Genomic DNA, 23091 nt, shown 5'->3' with positions numbered 1-23091 from the left:
GGTGACTCAGTATTTGGAATGATCTTTAGCTGTGCCTTGGTCTGGGTCAGCCTGTTTCCGCATCTTGGCAGTAAGCTGGAAAGTTGTGCTTTTTCAGGATGGACTCTTAGGCAATTGTTTCCATCACTGAAAATGCTGGTAACATGACTAGTACAAACATAATTGCCAGTGCATGCCCAGGCCAGGGTGGCAGAATGTTTTTCAGGCGTGAGGATATGCAGAGACTTAGGATCTGTCCTGGTTTTCCTATATGGCTTTAAAAAATGCCAAATCTCTCAGTTGAATTCCTGGCCCAGGAATACCAGAATTATTATGTCCTCATGGAGGAATCTCATCCTTGATAAGAAGGCCCAATCAATTTCACATAAGCCAGTGGCATAAAAAGAGTGTGAAATGTAAAAAAAAAAAAAAACCTGTTGCAAACATTCTCCCTGTCATGTAAAACCCTCTCCCTCCATTTTGTACAACTTAGTGCATAATGACAGACAATAGGGTCCTGTTTGGTAACAGTAGCTTCTACAGATGAGATGCTGGAGCATTTCCAGTGGAACGGAGATTGGATCTCCAGTAGGGGTGGCCACAAACTGCGGAAAAACCAAACCATGTGGTTTGTGGTTCGTGTGTTTTCACGAACCACAAAATTCCCTGAACTGGGGCAAGTTCGCGAACTGGTTTGTGGTTCGTAGTTCCTGGGGTTTAATTGCCCCTTTCCATGCCGCTTAGTGGTGGCACAGAAAGGGGCATTTAAACCCGCGGATCAGCTGCTTGTTGAGGAGATCCTTGACAAGCAGCTGATTATTTAAACAGCGGGGCTTGGCTGGCCGGCCAGGAGTTCCTGACCAGCCAGCCAAGTCTCACCCGCTCTATAAATGGCCATTTCCCCGCTGTTCAGAGCAGTGGGGAAATGGCCATTTAAACAGCGGGGCTTGGCTGGCTGGCTGGCAATGGCACAGAAAGGGGCACTGCTTTTTTAAATGAACCAACCAAACGAACCAGCAGACCAGTTTGGAAGTTCGTGGAAAGGAGCTTCCACGAACCGCTGGTTCGCGAACCACGAACCGGGCTGGTTCGTGGTTCTTTTTGGTTCGTGTTCCATTTTGTGCCCCTCTCTAATCTCCAGGCATCTTTAATTTTCTTTTAAAAGCAGCCATCAGGATGAGATAGCAATTTGGACTGGGTTGCCGGTCTTCCCTGCAACATTTTCCCAACAGAAACCTCCAGTCAAGTTGCTATTAGTCTCTGTACATAAAAGCATAGGTTACCTAATATGTCATGTCAATTATGTTTCATTTCAGCATCGTTTCAGCTCTGTATCAGATTTCTGCTTGATCGTATTGACTTAGACTACGTAGTCCGCCTTCAGTCTCAGTGAGAAAGGCAAACTATAAATAACATAAATCAATGGAAATAAATAATCCCATGGCTGCTTTTAATAAGGATGTCTAAAGATCCAGTTGTGGATCTCCAGCATCTTATTGGTCACCGATGCTTTGTCACATTGTGGCCAGTTAATATGATACAAATGCCTAATGGACAACGCAAGGACTCTTCTACATAGATCCAGAGGAGTTAGCTGTGTTAGTCTGTAATTGCAAAATAGTAAAGAGTCCAGTAGTACCTTTAAGACTAACCAACTTATTTGTAGCATAATCTTTCGAGAACCACAACTCTCTTTGTCACATGCATGTGACGAAGAGACCAACATGACAGAGAGACCAACATGACTACCCACCTGAAACTATTCAGAAAAACTTTGTTTCACATGTATGCCAGGAGTTCTTTGCCTCTCAGCTGTGTGTGGTGGGGGGGAGTGTATTTTGATTGTGACCGTTGTGTACATGCAGAAAGGCTTCAGCGTCTTCCCACCCAGTAGTTTTCACAAACAGAAATGGCCCTGGGGAGTTGCTATTTGCTCAGTTTGGAAATTCACATGTAGCCATCATTGGCGATCACAAAGACTTTTTACTTTGTGACTTGATCCCCCGCTGTCTGAATATGTTGCTAGATAAGTGCTTTGTGAACTGCAAAGATTTCTGTTTAGAGAAAAGGCTTGAGCATGCTGGGAGTGGTTATCAGGCAGCTTCTGGCTCTCAAAAATTGTTTGTTGGCCTTTGGTGGCGATGGGGGAGAGGGTTTTGGCTTGTGCTGTGCCCATGCTTGCTTTCTACCTGCTCGGTGGATACTTTTTGTACATTAACGAGTCTGTTCCAAAAGGCATCACAAGTCTCCAGCACCCCGTCTTTCCACACCAGGAAACCAATTTTGCAAAAGGCTGCTTAGGAACTTGCTCCCAGTGTGGCATGTAGGGAGCACAACGCAAATATTGACAGGTTTGTATGGAACAACAGCGGGCTGAGTTGACCCTGCTGCTTTGCCTGCAGCAGATGAAAGCTGAGCTTAGGAGCACCGCAGGGCATAACCCTTGCAGAGCAGCAGGAGAGCCAGATGGCACTTTGGAGCTCCAGTTGAGGGTAAAGCAATCCTGGTATGGGGTATTTCCATGGCATGCTATTCCTTTTTGTTGTGGAGTTCGTCGCTCAAGCAGCCGTAATTATGGATATTCCCTTGAGGTCAGACCTGAAGTGCCCCCAGTTAAGTGTTCAGACCCAAGAAATCTTAGCAAGCTTGGTGGTGGTAGTATAGCACACACTTAGCCAGATCACTGATCAACCACAGATAGTACATCATATCTTTTGTTGCCTATCCAAAAGAAGTGTAAGGATATTGGGGCGGTGTGTGTGTGTGAGATGATTTTGCCTCCAGTGCACAATGTTCAAACAGACCTGCAGATTGGGTACCTCAAAGGTTTGCTGCTAGCAGAAATGAACTGGGTCTGAAGGTTCTGGTAGGCAGTCCCTCTCATATAAATAAGTGGTGAGCTATTTTTGTTCTAGGGTTACTACAAGAGAACACCAGATTACGTCCTGATCAGGGAATGGAAGAGGGTTGGTTGCTTTGCTGTCCCGATGGTTCACTCCACGTTTCTGATCGATCTGAGAAAAGAGGCCTCCGATCAGCTGATGTTTTATCCCCCACATCAAGACTATACCTGGACCTTTGATGACATCATTGTCTTTGCCTTCTCAAGTCGCCAAGCAGGTAGGCTTTGTGAACAACCCCCACGGAAAAACATGGTAGATTTTATGAAATACACAGCATCATGGGCCCAGAGACTACTTATGTTATTTATAGTCCACTTTTCTCACTGAGACTCAAGGTGAATTACATAGAGAACTACGCTGGGGTGCTTTTTAATAGCTCAAGAATAAGACATTTCTAGATAGCCATGGTGATGAATGTATTTTGTCTCTAAAGAGCATGCATGTAATACTAAGTTACCATGTAGTATGCAACCTGTCCTTTCACACACAGAAACTAATCAGGAATGTCTTGAACTGCTACCCTTTTGTCTACTTTATTTTTAAATCAACACAGGACAAGAGTGAGAGGCATTCTGTTCATGAGGTGCCTGACAAAGGTGATAGACTTCTGATCAGCCTGCATGGGGAAGGCTGAAATTTTTAGAATTCTCTCTGAAGTAGAGATGGGCACAAAACGGAACATGAACCAAAAAGAACCATGAACCGGCGCAGTTCATGGTTTATGAACCAGCAGTTTGTGGAAGTTTGTTTCCACGAACTTCCAAACTGGTCTGCTGGTTCGTTTGGTTCGTTTTAAAAAGCAATGCCCCTTTCCGTGCTGCAGCGGCATGGAAAGGGGCATTTAAACCTGCGGATCAGCTGCTTGCTGAGGAGATCCCTGACAAGCAGCTGATCATTTAAAACAGCAGGGCTTGGCTGCCCAGCCAGGAGTTCCCAGCCGGGCAGCCAAGCCCCACCTGCAGTTTAAATGGCTGGGAGTTCCCGGCCAGCCAGCTAAGCCCCGCTGTTTAAATGGGCATTTCCCTGCCGCTCTGAGCGGCAGGGAAATGGCCATTTAAACTGTGGGTGGGGCTTGGCTGGCCGGCTGGGAACTCCTGGCAAAGGGGCACAGAAAGGAGAATTTAAACCCCACGAACTACGAACTGCTTCGTGAACTTGCCTCAGCTTGTGGAAGTTCGTGGTTCGTGGTTTGTGAAAATGCACAAACCATGAACCGCACGGTTCGTTTTTTCACAATTCATGCCCACCTCTACTCTGAAGTTTACTTTTAAAAAAACATATTGTAAACTAGCAGTTAAGGAGAGAGTTTGTCCCTAATGAACAATTATGTAAAGGAAGTTGTTTTATTTACGGGAGCATTCACAAATATTTCATCTTCACCTGGAGTTTGAAGTTGTGCCAACAAGAACTGATACCAGTCTCTCACCTCATTTCATGTTACATATTAAAAGCTCTAAATGAATTCAGCATGCTGCACGTAAAAACGTGTAGTACATAGTCAAGGATATGTCATGCACCAATACATTTGGCCAACCCCCCCCCCCCCACACACACGCCATATTGTGTTACTTTTTTTTAATTATTACTGCTGGGAGCAAGGTTGACCCCACCCAACAGACAGAAATGGATGGATTTCCTAAATCAAAAGAGGAAACCAAGGTGTGTGCCACTTCTGTGTTCATTCCCACACTCTACATTTAAACTCTGCCATGAACATCTCATTGTTGGTAGCAAAGTCAGTAGGCGTGGACACCTGCATTTCCCTCTAAGCCGCTACAAGCCCCTTTGGTTGGTTAGGTGGTCAGTCAGTTGGTTGGCTTGAGGTAGGGCAATGCAGCAGAAAGCTTTCTGGTGCATCTCCAACATAAGCAGTCATCCTCTGCCCATGAGCTGAGAAGAATGCTCTGCAACATATGAAGGGCTGAAAGGGAGTTGTAACAAGCTTTTGCCCATGTCTGAACCAAGCTTTCACTAACCAAAAGAAAGATGTATCTTTCTCTTGGAAAGCTTTCAGCAATTAGTTTTCAGACCTGTCAAACAGCTAAGCTCTTTGAACCACCTGTTTATCAGTACATTCATTTTATATAGGGTTCGATATTGCTTTGCAGCTCCTTATCAAACACACAGACACCTGTCTAGAGTTTATTTCATTTTATTGAAAATACACCCTCGTTTTTTAATAAAGCAAGTAATTAAAATATAAATGATTATTAATACAAATCCTATAAAAACAGAACACAAAGGCAATAAGAAATAAGTTTACTAACATTTCCTAATTAACATGTTCCTAATTAACAAGTTTAACATGATCAAAGTTTCTATGAAATGCCTAAAGACAAATTCTCACCTAAATTCTCTCCAGAGATTTCTTCCATCAGAGCTCTGACATTCTATCTGAATTTGCATTTTTATAAGTTATCATATGCAAATATCTAAGATCTATTCACGTGATAGCACAAACAAACGATAATTGGTCTGATCTTTAATTGAATATTAATAGTTTCTATTGTATAACCTTCCAATTAGTAAAAAATGACGTTATACTCAAACTTGCAAAACAAAACTGTAAATCTCTGAGAAATGTCAGAAAGAGTTGTTAAGAGATCACTATAGGTTGAATCTCTGATAGAGGAACATGAATCTCGATAGAGTCCACTATTTTAATTCACTGTCAAAAGATTAAAGTACACCTATTAGAATTACCTAACACTTAGAAAAAAACACACAGACGGTTTATGCAAAGTTTGAAAGTTCATCTAGAATACAAGTACATGGCCTGGTATTGCTTAGTATTGATTATTGCCATGTGCTTTTATCTATATTGGTGCAACAGAGTGATACTTGGTATTGATTAGTATACATGCATGTCCCTCTGTGAAATGCTGGAAGCCATGCTGTTCATGTAACTGGGCATTGGGTAATGTTCTGGACTTATCCTTAACCAAGGTTTCAAGGCACCTCTGAGTAAAGGAATTATGATGGAAATATTAAGGATAAAAACATTGCCCAATGCTGTTGGAGCAATTGGTTTGAAATGGCCATAGAATGTTTTTTACAAGGCAAAGCAGGTCATAGTCTGGGGAATGAGGGAGGCGGATGTACGAGTTGATTAAATCATTGCCAAATCCATTAACATCAGGATATCTTTTTATCCGTTTCCCATAATGACACCTGACAGTTGAGCGGTGGTTTGGCAAGGATTCCAGTCAGCTGGTTTGCCTGCAGGGAGAAGTTCATAATGGGGCAGACGCGTAAGAGCCCTTTCCGTAGCAACTACAAATACCATGGGGGGTTCTGCTATTAATAATCGGGGGCCTCTGGCTCAGCATGTCATGTCTGAGTGGAACTTAATTTTCAACTCTTCAGCTTGAATATTTCAAAATTTTAAAAATGGAACGTATTTATTTTGCGTTGGATGATAGCTTGAGAGTGTCCTGATTCAGTTTGCAGCTTTTTAGGGCTGCTGTTGATTTAACTGGGAATCTGATTTACAGCCCATTGCCATTACTCAAGCTCTTTTCCATTGGCTTTGGCAGCCTCTGACTTAACGACCAAGGCCTGGAACCATAGATGGTACCTGCATCTGCAGTAGACAATCACATTTGCAACCAGACCTTTGCTTAATGTTTTCACAGAGGCAAAATAGCAAGCCAAGTTCCAGCTGTCCCCCCCCCCTTCCTGGATCTTAGCCCAAGTACCTAAATCGAGAGGCATGTGTTGTGTGATACACTGAGGTGTAGCGTTGAATCCCTGAACCTGGTGATATTTTCCAAGGACAAGATTTATGTTGAAAACATTGAGCAAGGTTTATCCTTAGCATATATTTGTATATTGTGGTTTTTAAAAAATCTTTGTATTGTAGTAAATAAATGCCGTATATATTATTAATATAAGCGTATCTCATGGCCTACCAATTTTAGCAGTATTGAAAACAAACAATAAATGGATTCCATTTGTCTGCAGCATTCTTACAGTAACAGACGTGATTCCCTTTTCTTGTTTTATCCACCAAAACTTCCATTTCCAAGCCAGAACTTTTAATAACCCCTCTGTCAACGAAGGAGGTGTGAATTTCTTCCAAGTTGCCTAATCAATGCCATCTTTGCAGCCACCATGGCATATTCTGTGTTAGAAGTCTATTTTCCAACTGATAATTAAATGTATCTGTTTACCAAAGATATTTTAATGCAACAGGTACAAATGCAGCATCCGGAAAAACTGGTGTTTGCAAACACGTATACCCTTTTCTCTTATGTACACACGATAACTGTATATGAGATTGGCTGTGGCTTCCTATGGAGCGTTCTTTCAGTTGCAAACCCAGATTTGCCGCTGAGTAATGGATAAAAAAGGCCCTAGGATATAAAAACGTGTTTAATTTGGAGATGGGAGCAATTGAAACGAGTTTAGGCAGTTGTTTTATTCTCTCCAGAACTTGATTACTTGGACAGACTTGATCCGTCTAAAGGTGTGGGGGTGAAAGCCTGTACTTCTTAAAATATGTGCACACTGAAGATGTGTGAGAGCTTTTGGAGTTTAAACCTATTACGTCTCTTTAGTCCTAATATCAGAGTTGGGGGAGGGGAGTTGGAGACAGAAGCTTGACAGGGGTTATTCATCAGTGATTAAAAGGCATTTTGCACATGCTCAGATGCATGTACTCCTTTACACAGGCAATTGGAAAACAGTGCTTGTACATTTTTCCTTGAATTTGTGCAATGAAGAAAGGCTTAGTTTTTAAAAAGAAGCTTGGAATTCAGTCAAGGGGCTTAGCCTATTTTTGATGTGGCATAACTATGGGCCTGCCATTGGCCAATTTCTGGTGGACAACTTGCCGATGTTGGGATTTCTGCGAAGAACGATGGAATAAGTGCCAAGAACAATGGCCTGATCCATAAGGCACTTTTATGCCCTTAACCAAGAGTGCATATTCAGGATCAATTAACACAAAATCAGCTGCAGTCCTGAGAACACATTCCTAGGAGTAAGCCCCAATGAATGAAATGGGACTTAATTCTGAGTAGACCTGCTTTGGAACGCTCCCTATGTTGTTTTAACCACTATGAGTTCCTAAGGGTACATTTTTGTTTTATAAATTTAGAGAACACAAGGCAGAGATCACCCTGGAAGTTTTATTAACAAAAATAAAATGCAGTGTGCAAGACTTTCTCACTACGTACATTCAGTATAATGATTTGCATGCTTATGATTTTAGGCTTATAGTTGTACAATGCACGATTCTTGAAAATAAAGATGACAGCGATTTGCATACACTGTACAGGGTAACTAGATCAAACCAGGATCTCAAGTAGAACTATAAATGTCTGAATGCAATATCGTGGGGCATACATTTTTCAGATTTGTGTAGATTTGTCTTTTTCAGCAAATTTTCAGATGAATAAAGGATTTCTAAAATCAACCCCTGCTTGGAACAGCAATTGTTATCCCTTCAGTTGCTATATGGCAAGGAGAGATTCAAAAGGTCTCGCTTTTCCCTTGGTCATCACTAAGTGATGAGGAAAGTGTACTTGTTGAATTTGTCCTTGCGACACAAAAGTTGCTTTTAGGAAAGTTGTCTTAACCTCTAATACTGCATACTCACATTCACATACGAATTGTATGTTCAAAGCATTGTGGGAAATGTTTAATAGGAACAGTCAGGGCTTTTTTTCAGCTGGAACGCGGTGGAACGGAGTTCCGGAACCTCTTGAAAATGGTCACATGGCTGGTGGCCCCGCCCCCTGATCTCCAGACAGAGGGGAGTTTAGATTGCCCTACACACTGCTCCAGCGGTGTGTAGGGCAATCTAAACTTCCCTCTGTCTGGAGATCAGGGGGTGGGGCCACCAGCCATGTGACCATTTTCTCCGAGGGCAACCCACTGAGTTCCACCACCTCTTTTCCCAGAAAAAAAGCCCTGGGAACAGTCATAGCTGAAGGATAGCAGGTATGAAGGCTGCCTATGGAACATAGGGCTTTGCTTTAATTCCAACATTGTACCACGTCTTTGTACCACGTTCAAACCATTTCTCCAAAACGCAGAAACATGTCATTTGTCCCTAATTAGGGGGAGGGGGCATGATCTGGAGGGTGGAACTACAGTGCAAGGGAAAAGAGCAAATTAACTTTCCCTCCCTGTACCATTTCCCCAGTTAGGCAATGCCCTCCCTAGGCTACTTTAAACACCGAAAAGGGAAAAGATGGGTACACGTGCCCGTCTTTTTTCAACTCTACAGCTTAAAGCCTCCTTAGGGAGGGCATTTCCAACTGGGAAAATGCCAGGGGTGGGGGTGGGTAAGTGAGTGTCCCCCCCACGCCAGCTATTTTTAGGACCAAATAGTGTGTTAGTGTTCCAAGTCTGGAATGAGTTCCAACATCATGTCATGTCACGTCAGCTCACACCACACATGGTCCTCAGTTACTTTGTACAAGATCCGTAGGGGGCATGAAGTTCTTAGCAGCTTTTGTTTGATCTTAGTGGTTGGGGTGAGGGGGAACCATTCTTGAGCCCGTCCTGTTGTCAGCTCATTTTTCAGTGTGTGTTCTTTGAAGCCAGGGTAAGACCAGCATGAGGGAGAACCTCAAGATGCTCAGAGTGTGTGAGAGAGCCCTAATAAAGCAGGGGGAAAAACCCTTGTCTTCATTTAAGACCGTTAAAAACTCATGTTTTCCCCCTTGCTTGTGTTGCCCCCTCTATGATCATCCATTTTGACTCAGTCTATTCTTTTCCAACTTTCACTGTTTGGGTTTTTCTGGACCTCTCTTATTTGCTTCCTTGTATTCACAACCAAAGTGCCTCAGAGTCCTTCTCCTTCCCTTTTGTTTTTAAAAATCTAGACTGTCGTCTTGTGGACAGGGATCAGTGGAAAGCATTCAGTGCCTAGTATAGAGTGAGGCTGGCTTGCCTCTGTGACCTTCAGACCTGATAACAAGCTCTGTAGGATGGGACATGCCACTTCTTGTGTTGTACTGACTGATTAGGAAGGATTAGCTGGAGGTTATGTTCTGCCTCCAACACCAATCCAAAACTCACTCTGAAAGAGGTCACGGCCCATTCCCATGGCAACCACCCTTGCCTCAGCAGGAGGGCCTACCTCACATTTCTGCCTCCCCCCCCCTCGCTTTTTGTCCCCAGGCATTCAGATGTACCTCTGCAACAGAGAGCATTATGGTTTCCTCCCTGTGCCCCTGAAACCTCACCAGATGCTGGAGGACGACATTGACAACATTGTGCATGTGCTGATTGAGGCAATGAGTAAGTATATTCAGCATCCAAGGAAGGTTCCCTTCAGGGCTCTGCAAGCTGTCATTTGGAATTGCAATGTTTCAGGATTCCCCTTTGCTTGTGTGGCTGCTTGAGCTGGTGTTACGAACAAAGGAATAAGAGGTCAAGCACGAAGAAGTTTTAATTCTCCAGTAGATGGGTGTTTTCCAGGGGCAGACAGGCTTGTATGGTTTCCACATTGCTGCTGCAGCAGCCAAAATAGCACTGCCGCAACAGTGCTTTCATAAGGCAGGTGTCCATGTAACTTTTCTTCCCTGGTCCACTGCCAGCAGCCATTTCTACCACATCAGCAGAGTTTTTCAATTTTTTTTAAAAAATGGCAATTGAATATTGTTAGAACAGTAAATAATCTGTGTATCAGGTTCTCTGAATTCCTTGCTTTCATTTTAAAAAAAGTCTGTAGTGGCTTTCTTTGTGAAGACATGCCTTTCCCCTTATTTCTCCACAACAAAAGGGGCTAGAGACTTACCATTTTAATATGAAAGCCAGGAATTCAAAGAACCTGATACAAAGATTGTTATAATGTTCTAACAATATTCAATTGCCAATTTTTTTGAAAAAATGGAAAAGCTCTAGTGGCCCCTGCAGGAACAAGGGCAAGGGAAATTATTGCTATGTGGGTAGAACTGGGAAAATCCAAACTTTCCCACCTATACAGTAGCAGCCAACCAGCCATGCTTTGCTAAGTCCTTTCCCAAAACTTTGCAATAAAGCAAGTTTGAGAAAGATCAGAGGAAACCCCAGGACTGTACCACAGTGCTGTGGGGAAGCATATAGCCTGTGTGGAAATGGCCATTATCTGTTAATTGTGTAAATTATATAGGTTTTTAATTTAATCGTTGATTTATTTTTAAAGCAAGTGGGATTGTCTAATCTTTGTGCACAGTTCTGAGCTTTGAAACATGGGATACAGCTCAAGGATATTAAATAAATATTATGATAATGTGGCACCTAATTTTTTCCATATGCAGACAGAGGACTGTATACAACGTTGACTGATTAACTTTAAACAGGTTTCTAATCTGGGCTTGGAGAAATGGGGCCTGTTTCTCTCCTCCTTTCCACCTCATCCATAAATTCCCCACCATTTTCAACGTGTCCTTTAAGCATGACGTACTTTTATATCTGCACTGGCACTAACCATGATTAATGCCAGCTTGGATTGCCATTAGGCTTGCCAACCTCTAGGTGGGGCCTGGAGATCTCCCAGAATTACCACTGATCTCCAGTCTACAAGAATCAGTTCTCCGGGAGAAAATGGCTGCTTTGGAGGGTGGACCCTATGACATTATATCCTGCTTAGGTTCCCCCCTCCTCTCCTCTGGCTGTACCCCAAATCTCCAGGAATTTCCTAACCTGGAGCTGGCAGCCCTAGTAGTCAGGATCAGAAGTGCATGTTTATGAGGGAATCTGATTAGCTTGAAGCAACTAAGACACCAAAATTGATGCTGGGGGCAGTTTCCCTCTCTCACCCAGCCTACTTTAAACTGCATGCTGTTGCAAGCAATGATTCTTAGTACCAGTTTGAGACTGGGTTGCAGTGCATGAGCAGGCCTTGAGCCTGACCTGTCTATTGCAACAAGTTCTACCCATTGGCACAAGCCCAGTTGGTTAGGACAGGACAATGACAAGAGCCGTGCCATCTTGAGAACAGTAAAATCATTGCCTTGAGTGTAAAGGGCCTGGCCAAAAGACCAGCCTTCTGAAAAGGGAACAGAGAGATAGTTATTGCCTCTTCCTCCCAGTAAGTGTTGCCAGCCTCCAGGTGGTGTCTGGAGATCTCCTGGAATTACAACTGGTAATTCCAGCTGGACTACTGAGATTGATTTCCTTGGAGAAAAAAGGCTGCTTTGGAGGGTGGACGCAGCATTATATTCAGCTGAGGATCCTCCCTTCCCAAATTCCAACCTCCCCAGGCTCTACCCCCAAATCTCCAGAAATTTTCCAGCCCAGAGTTGGCAACCCTTCTCCCAGTACCCTCCTAAGTTGTAAGAATAAACTGAGCCTAGATGCAAAATGAGCCTTCCAAATGCGGGCCCCCCCATATAGCAGGCTTGCCAGGCCTCCCACTATGAAATCCACCCCCCCCTGCAATATCTTGTTCTTGAGGGACAGGTGTTGCCAAAGAACAGGATTTCGAGGGGAATTTGGGACTACAGAGGGAAGTGAAGAAGCTGAGGCCTTCCTCCAGCAAACTCTGTTGCAAAACTGCGATGTCAACTACGTCACTATGTCACTTGGGGTACAACCGAGAAGTGACAAAGGATAGCTCTAGGAATCTCTGGAAATGCTGTGGTAAAACCTAGAGCTACCTGGTACAATCCAGACGTGACATGGTGATATTGGCAACATCATTTGTGCATCCCCCCTTGTCCCTGCCCCCTACCCTCATGACATTTGCTAGGCAACCCCTACCTATGTAGGCAGATGTGACCATTTTCACAAAATTGCATCAAACTCAGGGCTTTTTTTCTGGGAAAAGAGGTGGTGGAACTCAGTGGGTTGCCCTTGGAGAAAACGGTCACATGGCTGGTGGCCCCGCCCCCTGATCTCCAGACAGGGGGGAGTTTAGAATGCCCAAGGGCAATCTAAACTCCCCCCTGTCTGGAGATCAGGGGGCGGGGCCACCAGCCATGTGACCATTTTCAAGAGGTTCCAGAACTCCGTTCCCCCACGTTCCCCCTGAAAAAAAGCCCTGATCAAACTCATTTGTGAAGATATCAGAACTAGAAGCCTAAGATAGCCTTTCAAAAATTCAGGTGTCCCACCATCATTCATGCCCAAGTCAGGCACACAAAGAGAGATTCTAGCGGATGTAGCAATCCTATCTGGTACTGTGCTTTTGAAATTCAGTTATCTTTTTCCATATCTTTTGGTTATTGCATTAAGCATTCAGTAGTTATAATAGATGAGCATACATGATCCTATAGCCGAGTCACTCCGGTTTAAGCCCATAGTGGATGTAAACAGCAGTAATTCTGTGTAGGATTGCACTATAAGGCTGTATTTTGATGTATACTTACTTACCTAAAAACAAGATCTTTTAGACGCAGTAACACTTATTTCTGACTGAGCAGCCCAGCATAATGAGAAGCTGAATATAACCTTCATTTTGCTCAGACAGCCCTTTGTTCCAAGTTGAACAACTTCAAGGATTTCTTTATTAACAATTTATGACAGTGGCTTGTCGTCTCTTTCAGTTGACCGTCCAACAATTGAACCCTCTGACTATGTCACAGTTCCTCCAAAACACCCAGACAAGATGGGATTTGATGAGGTAATAAAATAGCATCTGTCCTTGTGGACCAACTTGGAGATGGACTGCTGCCTAGTGGGTAGAGCATGTTCTTTGGGTGCTGAAGGCTCCATGCTCAGTCCTTGTCATCTCCAGTTAAAAGGATCAGGTAACAGGTGATGTGACCCAAGATCTTGGGGAGTCATTGCTAGTCACAGACACTGATCTGGATAGACCAGTGATCAAGAAGGCACCTTCACGTGTTCAGTGTTTTTGAGTGAAAAAGGACAGGGCAGTCCCAGTAGAATCTGGAAGTAGCTGTTGTTTAATTAAATTGGTGGCCACTTGATTTTAGGCATCAAAGACGTGGCCTAAATGGCTTGCAGGGACCTTTGGTTTTTTGCATTGTGTGTGCAAGTGTCTAGGGGTCTTGCTTCTGAGATCTATACTTTTATTCTAGATCTAGTAATTGATATTTGATTTTGAGCAGAGTGAGGCCAAGTTGCCACTTCCCAATACATTGGTGATACTTAAATAATTATCTGAAAGTGATGTTCTGAGGTGATCCGTGAGGCCACCGCACAAATCAAAAGAATCACAGAATCACAGAGTTTGAAGGAGCCATACAGACCTTCTAGTCCAACTCCCTGCCTAATGCAAGATGAGCCTAAAGCATCCCTGACAAATATTCATCCAGCCTCTTCTTGAAAACTACCAGTGAGGGGGAGCTCACCACCTCCCTAGGCACCTTTAAACTACTCTGACTGTGAAAAAGTTCTTCCTAATATCCAGTCAGTACCTTTGTGCATGTAATATAAGCCCATTGTTTCAGGTCCTACCCTCCGCTGCCAACTGGAACAGCTCCTTGCCCTCCTCCAAATAACAGCCCTTCAAATACTTCAAGAGAGCAACCATGTCCCCCTTCAATCTCCTCTTCTCCAAACTAAACATTCCCAAGGCCCTCAGCCTTTCCTCGTAGGGCTCAGTCTCCAGGCCCCTGATCATTCTCGTCATTCTCCATTTTCTTGGGTGTTTGCCACTCCTCTCAATTTGGTATCATCAGCAAATTTAACGAGTAGCTCATTTACCCCTTCATCCAGATCATTGATAAAAATATTGAAAAGTACTGGGCCCAAAACCGAGCCCTGTGGCACCCCACAGGACACCTCCCTTCAATCTGATGGAATACCATTGACTGCCACTCTTTGGGTGTGGTCCTCTAACCAGTTCCCTATCCACTGAACTGTCCTATAGTCCAGTCCGCAGTCTTCCAGTTTACTCATTAGAATGTCATGGGGGACCTTATCAAAAGCTTTACTGAAATCCGGGTAAATCACTTCAAAGTTTCCACGATCCAGTAAGCTCGTCACTCAATCAAAGAAGGAAACCAGGTTGGTCTGACTTCTCTGGATCACTGAGCGGTCCTTCAGATGCTTACAGATTGAGCCCTTTAAAATCTGCTCTAATATCTCCTCAGCAACAGAAGTCAGACTGACTGGCCTGTAGTTTCCCGGGTCATCCTTCTTCCCTTTCTTAAAGATTGGGATAAGAAGATGCTGAATGCTGTCTTCAAAGCAAACAGCAATGCATACCAAATACAGTTCTACTGAGGATGGCAACTAATGTTAACTAGGGAATCACATCACACAAGTAAAAAGACAGACACCTTGATCTGTATAATGTATACACAGCCCAAGATTTATTTTAAGTCACCTTCTGGAATCTTCAACAGCTCCAATAATCTGTATTGCAGGGAAATGTGCAGAGATCCTTGTATGCGGTCATGTGATCTACTGCACACAAGCCTTTCTTGACTAGGAGAACAATCCCACACTTGCTATTAGAAGCAGGCTATCTCTGATGCCCCTCTTAAGAGCTGCACAAGGAGCATCCCTGAGGACAAAGCTCTTTCTGCGTTCCTCTCTTTCCAAATCACACTGGGATGACAGGACAGTAAGTGTGCAGGCAGTCCCATCACATCCAGTGAGTATCAATAATAGTCAGCTGCTTGGGGCCGAGTGGACATTCGGGCTAACCAGATTGGAGGAGAAAGTGCAACATGCCTTTGGATTCTGTTCATCCCAGGACTTTCATAAGCATGTCCCCCGAAGAAGACCTGTCCCATGGTTACAAAACCACTGGTTTGTACTTAAATACTGTCTAGATAGAGACGGGTGAAGAGTGCTGATAGAGCTCTTTTGTGCATTATTTAAGCATTGGGATAACACCTCTCTTGGGTCTATTAAGTACCTGAAGAGCTGCCAGGAAAGGTCTAGGCACAAGTGATGGGGCTACTGAAATCGGGTGGGGGGCCGGAAGGAGCCAGGGTCCTAATAGTACAATCATAAGCAAAGTTACACTCTTCTAAGGATTGCTTAGGATTGCACTGTAGCTTGGCCAGTCCTCGCTATTTACATGGCTTATGTAATTAAATATAGAAACAGTGCCTGGCTGTGTGGCAGAGCACACTGTGTTTGGAGCCTATCCTGTCTGTCTGATGGATATTTTTAAAATGTGCTGTTCCTTATGTGGCTGTTATTTGATTTCCCACCCTTATTTATTTGCATCCTGTTTGGAGGAAATGCTGCAGCACCGCCGGCTCTGTGTTGCTTCTCCCCATATTTCAAGGCTGCACTTGTTCTTGCTTGCCTTTGAGCCACAAGTGCAGCCCAAGGATCCTCAACTGTGTGTTCAGTGACACTGAATAGTTTGTCTTGGGCAAGGTACTTCCCAGCAGACTTTTCCTTCCAGTGGTGTATTAGTTTTGTAGGATGGAGTGTACTTTCCCACGTTTAAACAAGATAGCTGCTGATAGGATTCTCTGCGTGGATGATGGATTCTGCTCAGGGTTTTTTTTCCTGGGTAAAGAGGTGGTGGAACTCAGTGGGTTGCCCTTGGCAAAAATGATCACATGGCTGGTGGCCCCGCCCCCTGATTTCCAGACAGAGGGGAGTTTAGGTTGCCCTCCATGCCGCCGGAGGGCAATCTAAACTCCCCTCTGTCGCGATCAGGGGGCGGGACCACCAGCCATGTGACCATTTTCAAGAGGTTCCGGAACTCGGTTCCACCACTTTCCAGCTGAAAAAAAGCCCTGATTCTGCTATTGTTGTGGTCTGGAGATGCACTGATTGCAGAGAGTTCTTCTGGATGCTCTCTGTACATCTTGCATCCCACCTTTCCTCCAAGGAACTCAATGCAGGTTATGTAGCCCCACACTGTCATCAAAACAACTGTATAAGTTGATCATAATGGCTAGTCTAAGGGCATCCTGAGCAAAGCTGTATGCTTCTAAGACAGGTGACCACAGTGGACTCAGATGGGTGTTCCTCTGATTAGGATTAGGCTGCCAGTGAGCTTAATGACTAAATGGGGATTTGAATTGAGGGCTTCTAAGTCCTCCTCCAATGTTTTAACCATTGTGCCATACTACCTGTGATTACTGCTGATTTATTTCCTCTGTGGTGTCCCACAAAGGAATTCTCAAGCAGTTGCAAAGTAGAACTGAATTCTCCCACTAAAAGCCTACATTTGGGACTTATTTAGAGAACACACGATGAAGGAAAAGAACACATGAGGAAATAAGGGAGTGTAGCCTAGGATAGGCATGGGGGTGTATGTAAACACTGGCTTCCTGGAAAAAGCCATTGCATGCTAGAGCATTAAAGGAGCTTGCTGGTATAATTTTGGTGATATAATTTTGAGAATTTCTGGAGAACAGGTGAAGGGGGAAAGGATGATCTGGATAACTACTGACCTGTCCACCTGAGATCCATACCTGGAAAACGTCCAGAACAAATAATTAAGCAATCAGTCCTTGGGAATTTAGAAAAGAAGGCTGTGATTACTAAGAGCCAGCATGAGTTTATCAAGTACAAGTTATATGAGACTAATCTTGTCTCCTTTTTAAATAGAGTTACTGCTTCCGTGGATCAGGGGAATGCTGTGGACATTGTTTATCCAGATTTTTGTAAGGCTTTTGATAAGGTTCCACGTGATATTCTTGTGGACAAATAGGTGAAATGTTTGGATGCTGCAACTATTAGGTGGATTGGTTGACAGATTGTACCCAAAGAGTGCTTGTAAATGGTTCTTCATCTTCTTGGAGAGGAATGACAAGTGGGGTGCCTCAGGGATCTGTCCTGTGCCCTGTGTTGTCTTTATAAATGACTTAGATGTCTTATAAATGACTTGAATGAAACAATAGAGGGAATGCTCATTAAATTTGCATATGATACTAAACTGGGAGGGGTAGCTAATACAGTAGATGATAACAATCAAGATTCAGGATGATCTGACAGGCTGGAAAACTGGGCTAAAGCTAATAAATGAATTTCAACAGAGGCAAATGTAACGTTCTGCATTTAGGTAGAGAAAATGCATAATTATAGGATGGGTGAGACTTGTCTTGGCAGTATGTAGGAAAAGGATCTAGGGGTCTTTGTAAACCATAGACTGAACATGAGTCAGCAGTATGATGCAGTAGCTTAAAAAGCAGTTTGGGGCTACATCAACAGAAGTACAATGTTCAGATCATGTGAAATGATGGTATTGCCTTACTCTTCTCTGGTTAGACCTCGTTTGGAATACTGTGTTTGGTTTTGGGCACTGCAGTCGGAATGTATCAGGCTATATTGTATGATGTAGCTGGAATATATCCAAAAGAGGCTACAAAGTGAGCGATCTGGAGACCTATGGGACGGAGTGGAATTGTTTTTTATTGTCCCAGAAGGTTGGACTAGAACCAGTGGGTTAAAATGAAACCAAGAGAGTTTTCGGCTAAACTGCCCGATAGTTAGAGTGGTTCCTCAGTGGAATAGGCTTCTTTAGGAGTTGGTGGACTTTTCTTCTTTGGAAGTTTTTAAGAAGAGGCCAGATGCGCATCTGTCAGCAGTGTGGGTCTGTGATTCAGTCTGAACTCAGGCAGATTGTGAGAAGTCAGACAGGAAGAGATGAGCCAGTCCACGTGCCCCTTTATTACGTGCCCAGAATAATGCAAAACGTCACTTTAGGGTCAGGAAGGAATTTTCCTCCAAGCCAGTTTGGTTGGGGATCCTGGAGGTTTTTTACCTTCCCTTGGGCATTAAGCAGGGGGAGGGGGGAGCTGTGAATTTCCTGCATTGTACAGGGGTTGGTCTAGATGACCCTTGAGATACCTTCCTCTCTGGGAAGAGTCTGGGAGCGAACCTCAGAATGATCCTGTCTTCCTCACTGTGGGGAGAAATTACCAAGTGAATCCTGGGATGGGGGCAGGAAACATCCTAACAGTTGCCAGACATCAACCCCCCTCCTTTATGTTTCATAAATTTCACAATCCTTGCAAATATTGAATTAGGTTTTCACTGGACATGCTGAGAATCTTGATTTTTAAGGCAATGAGTTTTACTACCCTCTGCCCCAAGCTAGGAGAAACCTGAAAACTACCCATAATCTTTTCACCCTTGTTTACATTTTGACAACTCTCTCTTTCTCCTCCTAGATTTTCATGATAAATCTGAAACGTCGAAAGGACAGGCGGGATCGAATGTTACAAACTTTGTATGAGCAGGAAATTGCAGTCAAGCTGGTAGAAGCTGTGGATGGAAAGTGAGTTGTGGGTTGCCGTCATTTGTGATTGTGGAAGGTTTACATGCTACCTTGCATGGAGCTTCACTGTTTTGACAGTCGAAGTGAAGTATTTTCATCACATTGGATACATCACCAGGATGGAGTATGTATTTTAGGCATCATTTCTCAAACAGTTTGCCTGGAAATGTTGGCTTGGATCCACTGGTACTTTCCATGGACAGAAGGGACTGCCATCTGTGGAGGACACCAGCCTCGTCTCCCTCCTCCTGCTGCAACCCAAAACGCCTCCTGAAATGCTGCTCCCAGGGCCTAAGAACAGCATGAGAGAAAAGATGGAGGTATGCAACAGTAGGGGGCAAATGGTGAATACAGCCTGCCTCTGTCTATGGAAATCCTCCATTGTATCCAAGCCATCATTGTGCTACAAAAAAATATTGTGAGCCTAAATTATCCATCCCTAGTGGAGGCTTCCTGTTGCTTCTCTGTATGGTCCATCTGCTCAGCCACACTTCTGTCCAATTTGTCTGCAGTAGTGACAAATAATACTGCCACATTTCGGCACTGGACATGATTAAATCGCTCAGTTGCTCCTGATGCACAGACGCAAAAGAATTACCTGCTGTCGGAGGAGGTTGCCTGTTGGATCTCTAGCATGATATACTTCCCTGGGCTTACCTTCTCCCAGTCAGGAGGCCTGCCTAGATCACTAACTTGGACTTCTCTGAGAGTCGATAATACTTATTCCCACTGTAAGCATTTCTGGGTGTAAGAACAAAGGGTGCTTCTAATTTTAATTCAGAAAAAGGTAGCTTTTTTCAGAACTTGGGAAAACAGTGTCTCCTGTAGGCATTTTGTGCAAAAAAAGATTCTCATCATGGTTTCCTCTCTCATCTGGGTCTGAGAAGCATCAGTGAGCCTGCTAAATTAAGAGAGCAATCCTCAGCAGGTCTGAGAATCAGAATCTCAGTGAGGTCAATTCTGTAGGACTTACTCTGAGAAAAGTGTTCTTAGCAGGGCTTTTTTTCTGGGAAAAGAGGGGGTGGAACTCAGTGGGTTGTCCTTGGGAAAAATGGTCACATGGCTGGTGGCCCCGCCCCCCTGAGCTCCAGACAGAGGGGAGTTTAGATTGCCCTACGCGCCGCTCGGCGTGTAGGGCAATCTAAACTCCCCTCTGTCTGGAGCTCAGGGGGGCGGGGCCACCAGCCATGTGACCATTTTCAAGAGGTTCCAGAACTCCGTTCCACCGCGTTCCAGCTGAAAAAAAGCCCTGGTTCTTAGGATTGCACTGTATATATTGATTATGTATGCAGTCTGGTGGTGTGTAGGTGACTACTGGACCCTTGTGCATCTCTCATTTATTTCCAGGGAAGAACTTGTACAGGAGAAGGTCACTGATGTGCCCCTGTATTTAGGTTCCATTCCAGTTAATAGAAATGCTCCTGTTAAATAGGAAAACATTCTGAAGGCAGTAAAATAAAGAATTTGTTGATAATGAGGCTCCCTAACTTCTGACAAGTGATCTGTTGCTGTTGAAAGCTTTGATTCTCAAGACTGTCTGTGTGTAGGTAAAGGAGAGAAAATAAATCCTTTGTAGTCAGCATAACCAAGGGTATCATAGTGAATTCATCTTGCTAATGCTCTTATATTGTGGGAAGGTAGGATCAGCCTACTGAGAAACAGCGGGTTAGAGGTAATTGCCATGAAGGGCTGTAGCATTGGGGGAAGCATCCCAAGGAGGCATATTGGATCCTCCTGCGTGTTGCATGGAAAGATTTGACAATATGCAGCCCTAGATTTCTCCCACAAGAAATCTTCAAATCATGCTAAATATGAATTTCAGAGAAGGCAGCACCTTCAATGGAGAGTACAATGAACTTCTGTCACCTCCTGGTTAAAAACGTGGCTTGGCCCATACATGCCATAGAGTGGAACTTCCTACTTTAGACTCTGGGTGAGTCAGAGGGTCCGTTTTGGAACGTTCTTGGGCAAATAGAAAACCTAGCATGATATTGATTTTGTATTGCCAGGGAGTTTTTATTGTTGGATAGCATTGAACAACAATAAGTGATCAAGGTCTTTTTATTTGCATCCTGCCAATCTGTGGTTAAATTATTTTGTGCTTGTGTCTTGCAGAGCTCTGAATACAAGCCAACTCAAAGCTCTCAACATAGACATGCTTCCTGGTTACCGGGATCCTTACTCCTCGAGAGTACTAACCAGAGGGGAGATTGGGTGCTTTCTGAGCCACTACTATATCTGGAAGGAGGTGGTGTACATTTCTGTTTTTATGGACTGTTAGCATTATGGGGTACTTCACGAAGACCTTGTGTTTCTTTTGTTTTGCCTGTTTCTCAGTCTGGCTGGAAGGACTGGTAGATGGTACTTTCTGAGGCTGAGCGTGAGCTCTTGATGATCAGTGGACTTTTATGGCATAAGACCCATATATTTGCCGGACTGCCTCTCCTGGAATGTCCGTATATGACACTCCACACCTGTTTTTGTGCCATCTTGTGGACAAGTGTGAGCACTGCGGCCCATATCAGGGTACCTATATTAAGAAATAGCTTTCCTTAGCACATCAGGAGGGTATCCACTCTTTCCAATTTTAGAAACCAAAACCAGGCAGAATTGTTTTGGGGGAAGGGCTTATGATGGATTTAACGGATGGGTAAGTCTGTGTGAGGTGCTGCTGATGTTGGTTTGCAGAAGTCATGTGGAGAGGTGAGATCTGGTTGTTTAACTATTTTTTATAATTTTATAATTTCTTAAATAACATGGAAGTCACCTCAAGTCTGCTTGCAGAGAAAAGCAAACTAGAAATGTTTAAAATTAAATAAACAAAATGGATGCACTTTGGTCCCTTAGAAACTGAGGCACCAGAGCAAGATTCGGGCCCAGTAGCACCTTAAAGACCAACTAGATTTCCAGAGTATGAGATTTCGAGAGTCTGAGCTCCTCTGTTTGAGGGTCAAAGTTCAGATTGATGTGGGTTTGCTTGGCATCTGATTTGAATATTTGTGTTAGCATCCATTTGCTTTGATGACACTTAAACAGAATTAGACAAATCCTTAAAAAGATTGTCCTGTGACTGGTTAATGGCTGAGAGAGCTCAGTAGCACCTCAGAGGCCACGGACTGGAGAGAAGCAATTAAAAAAACTCCACCACCTCCGTGTCCTGCTTGTGGGCTTTCCTGGAGGTGTCTGGTTGGTTGGCCACGGTGGAAGGTAAGATGCCGACTAGCAAAACTATTCTCTTATTCCTATGGGAAGCTTTCATAAGCTTTCCTTGCTTTTTCTAGATCAAGATTCAGGGCCAGTAGCACCTTAAAGACCAACTAGATTTCCAGGGTATGAGCTTTCAAGAGCCAGAGCTCTCTTTGACTCTTGAAAGCGCATACCCTGGAAATCTAGCTGGTCTTTAAGGTGCTACTGGACTCTAATCTTGCTCTTTTGCTACAGACCAACACATCTACCCACCTGAAACTTGCTTTTTATAGTCATTCTTGCATTAGCAGTATGTCTTCCCTCCTTTCTCTTTTTTGCTGTGGAACCAATTTGCTGTCAACCAATTAGAAAACATTCAGTTGAATTGCCTTTTAGTTGATTATGTATTCACTTAACAAATGTATGTGAACCCCTTCCCAACTTAAAGTGTCATGTGTGACGTCCTAAACACCATTGCATTACTTAAATTAATTTTATATCATATAAATAACCTTAAAACAGCCTGCTTTAGTCATACTTTCTGTCAGCTTTACAAGAAGCTTCACTGGCAAGTCTCAAGTCTCTTCCAGTAACTTTTCAAAGTTCTCCTCTAAGGTGGTGGAGAAGGAGATGGAGAAGACCCTGGTCATTGAAGACGACGTGCGTTTTGAACATCAGTTCAAGAAGAAGCTCACAAAGATGATGGACGAGATCGAGAAAGCTCAGCTAGACTGGGAACTCATGTAAGTCACAGTCCTCCTGGCTTCTTCCTTCCCTGGAGTTGAGTGGTCCCCAGAGGAGGCATGGAAGTGGGAGAAGGGCTGATGGAAAGACCTAGAAATCACTCAGCCTTTGATTAAGTGCAGTGAAGGAGTCTGAACAGAAAGCTTTCTTATATGTTTGTGTGTGGGCGTGAGACAG

At 43.8% G+C, this 23091-nt stretch overlaps 1 protein-coding gene across 1 annotated transcript in view; it reads left to right on the top strand.

Moving 5' to 3' along the window:
• The window catches only part of COLGALT2 (collagen beta(1-O)galactosyltransferase 2), a 79438-nt gene that overhangs the window by 51847 nt on the left and 4500 nt on the right, over positions 1-23091 (top strand). The window contains exons 5-10 of the mRNA XM_054979346.1: positions 2895-3099; positions 10017-10136; positions 13367-13443; positions 18878-18984; positions 21100-21232; positions 22786-22913. Coding sequence (XP_054835321.1) covers positions 2895-3099; positions 10017-10136; positions 13367-13443; positions 18878-18984; positions 21100-21232; positions 22786-22913 — 770 coding nt within the window. The remainder of the gene's footprint in view (positions 1-2894; positions 3100-10016; positions 10137-13366; positions 13444-18877; positions 18985-21099; positions 21233-22785; positions 22914-23091) is intronic.

Source organism: Eublepharis macularius, chromosome 5, assembly GCF_028583425.1.
Source record: "Eublepharis macularius isolate TG4126 chromosome 5, MPM_Emac_v1.0, whole genome shotgun sequence".
Taxonomy (NCBI): Eukaryota; Metazoa; Chordata; class Lepidosauria; order Squamata; family Eublepharidae; genus Eublepharis; species Eublepharis macularius.
This window is presented reverse-complemented; position numbering and strand designations above follow the sequence as displayed.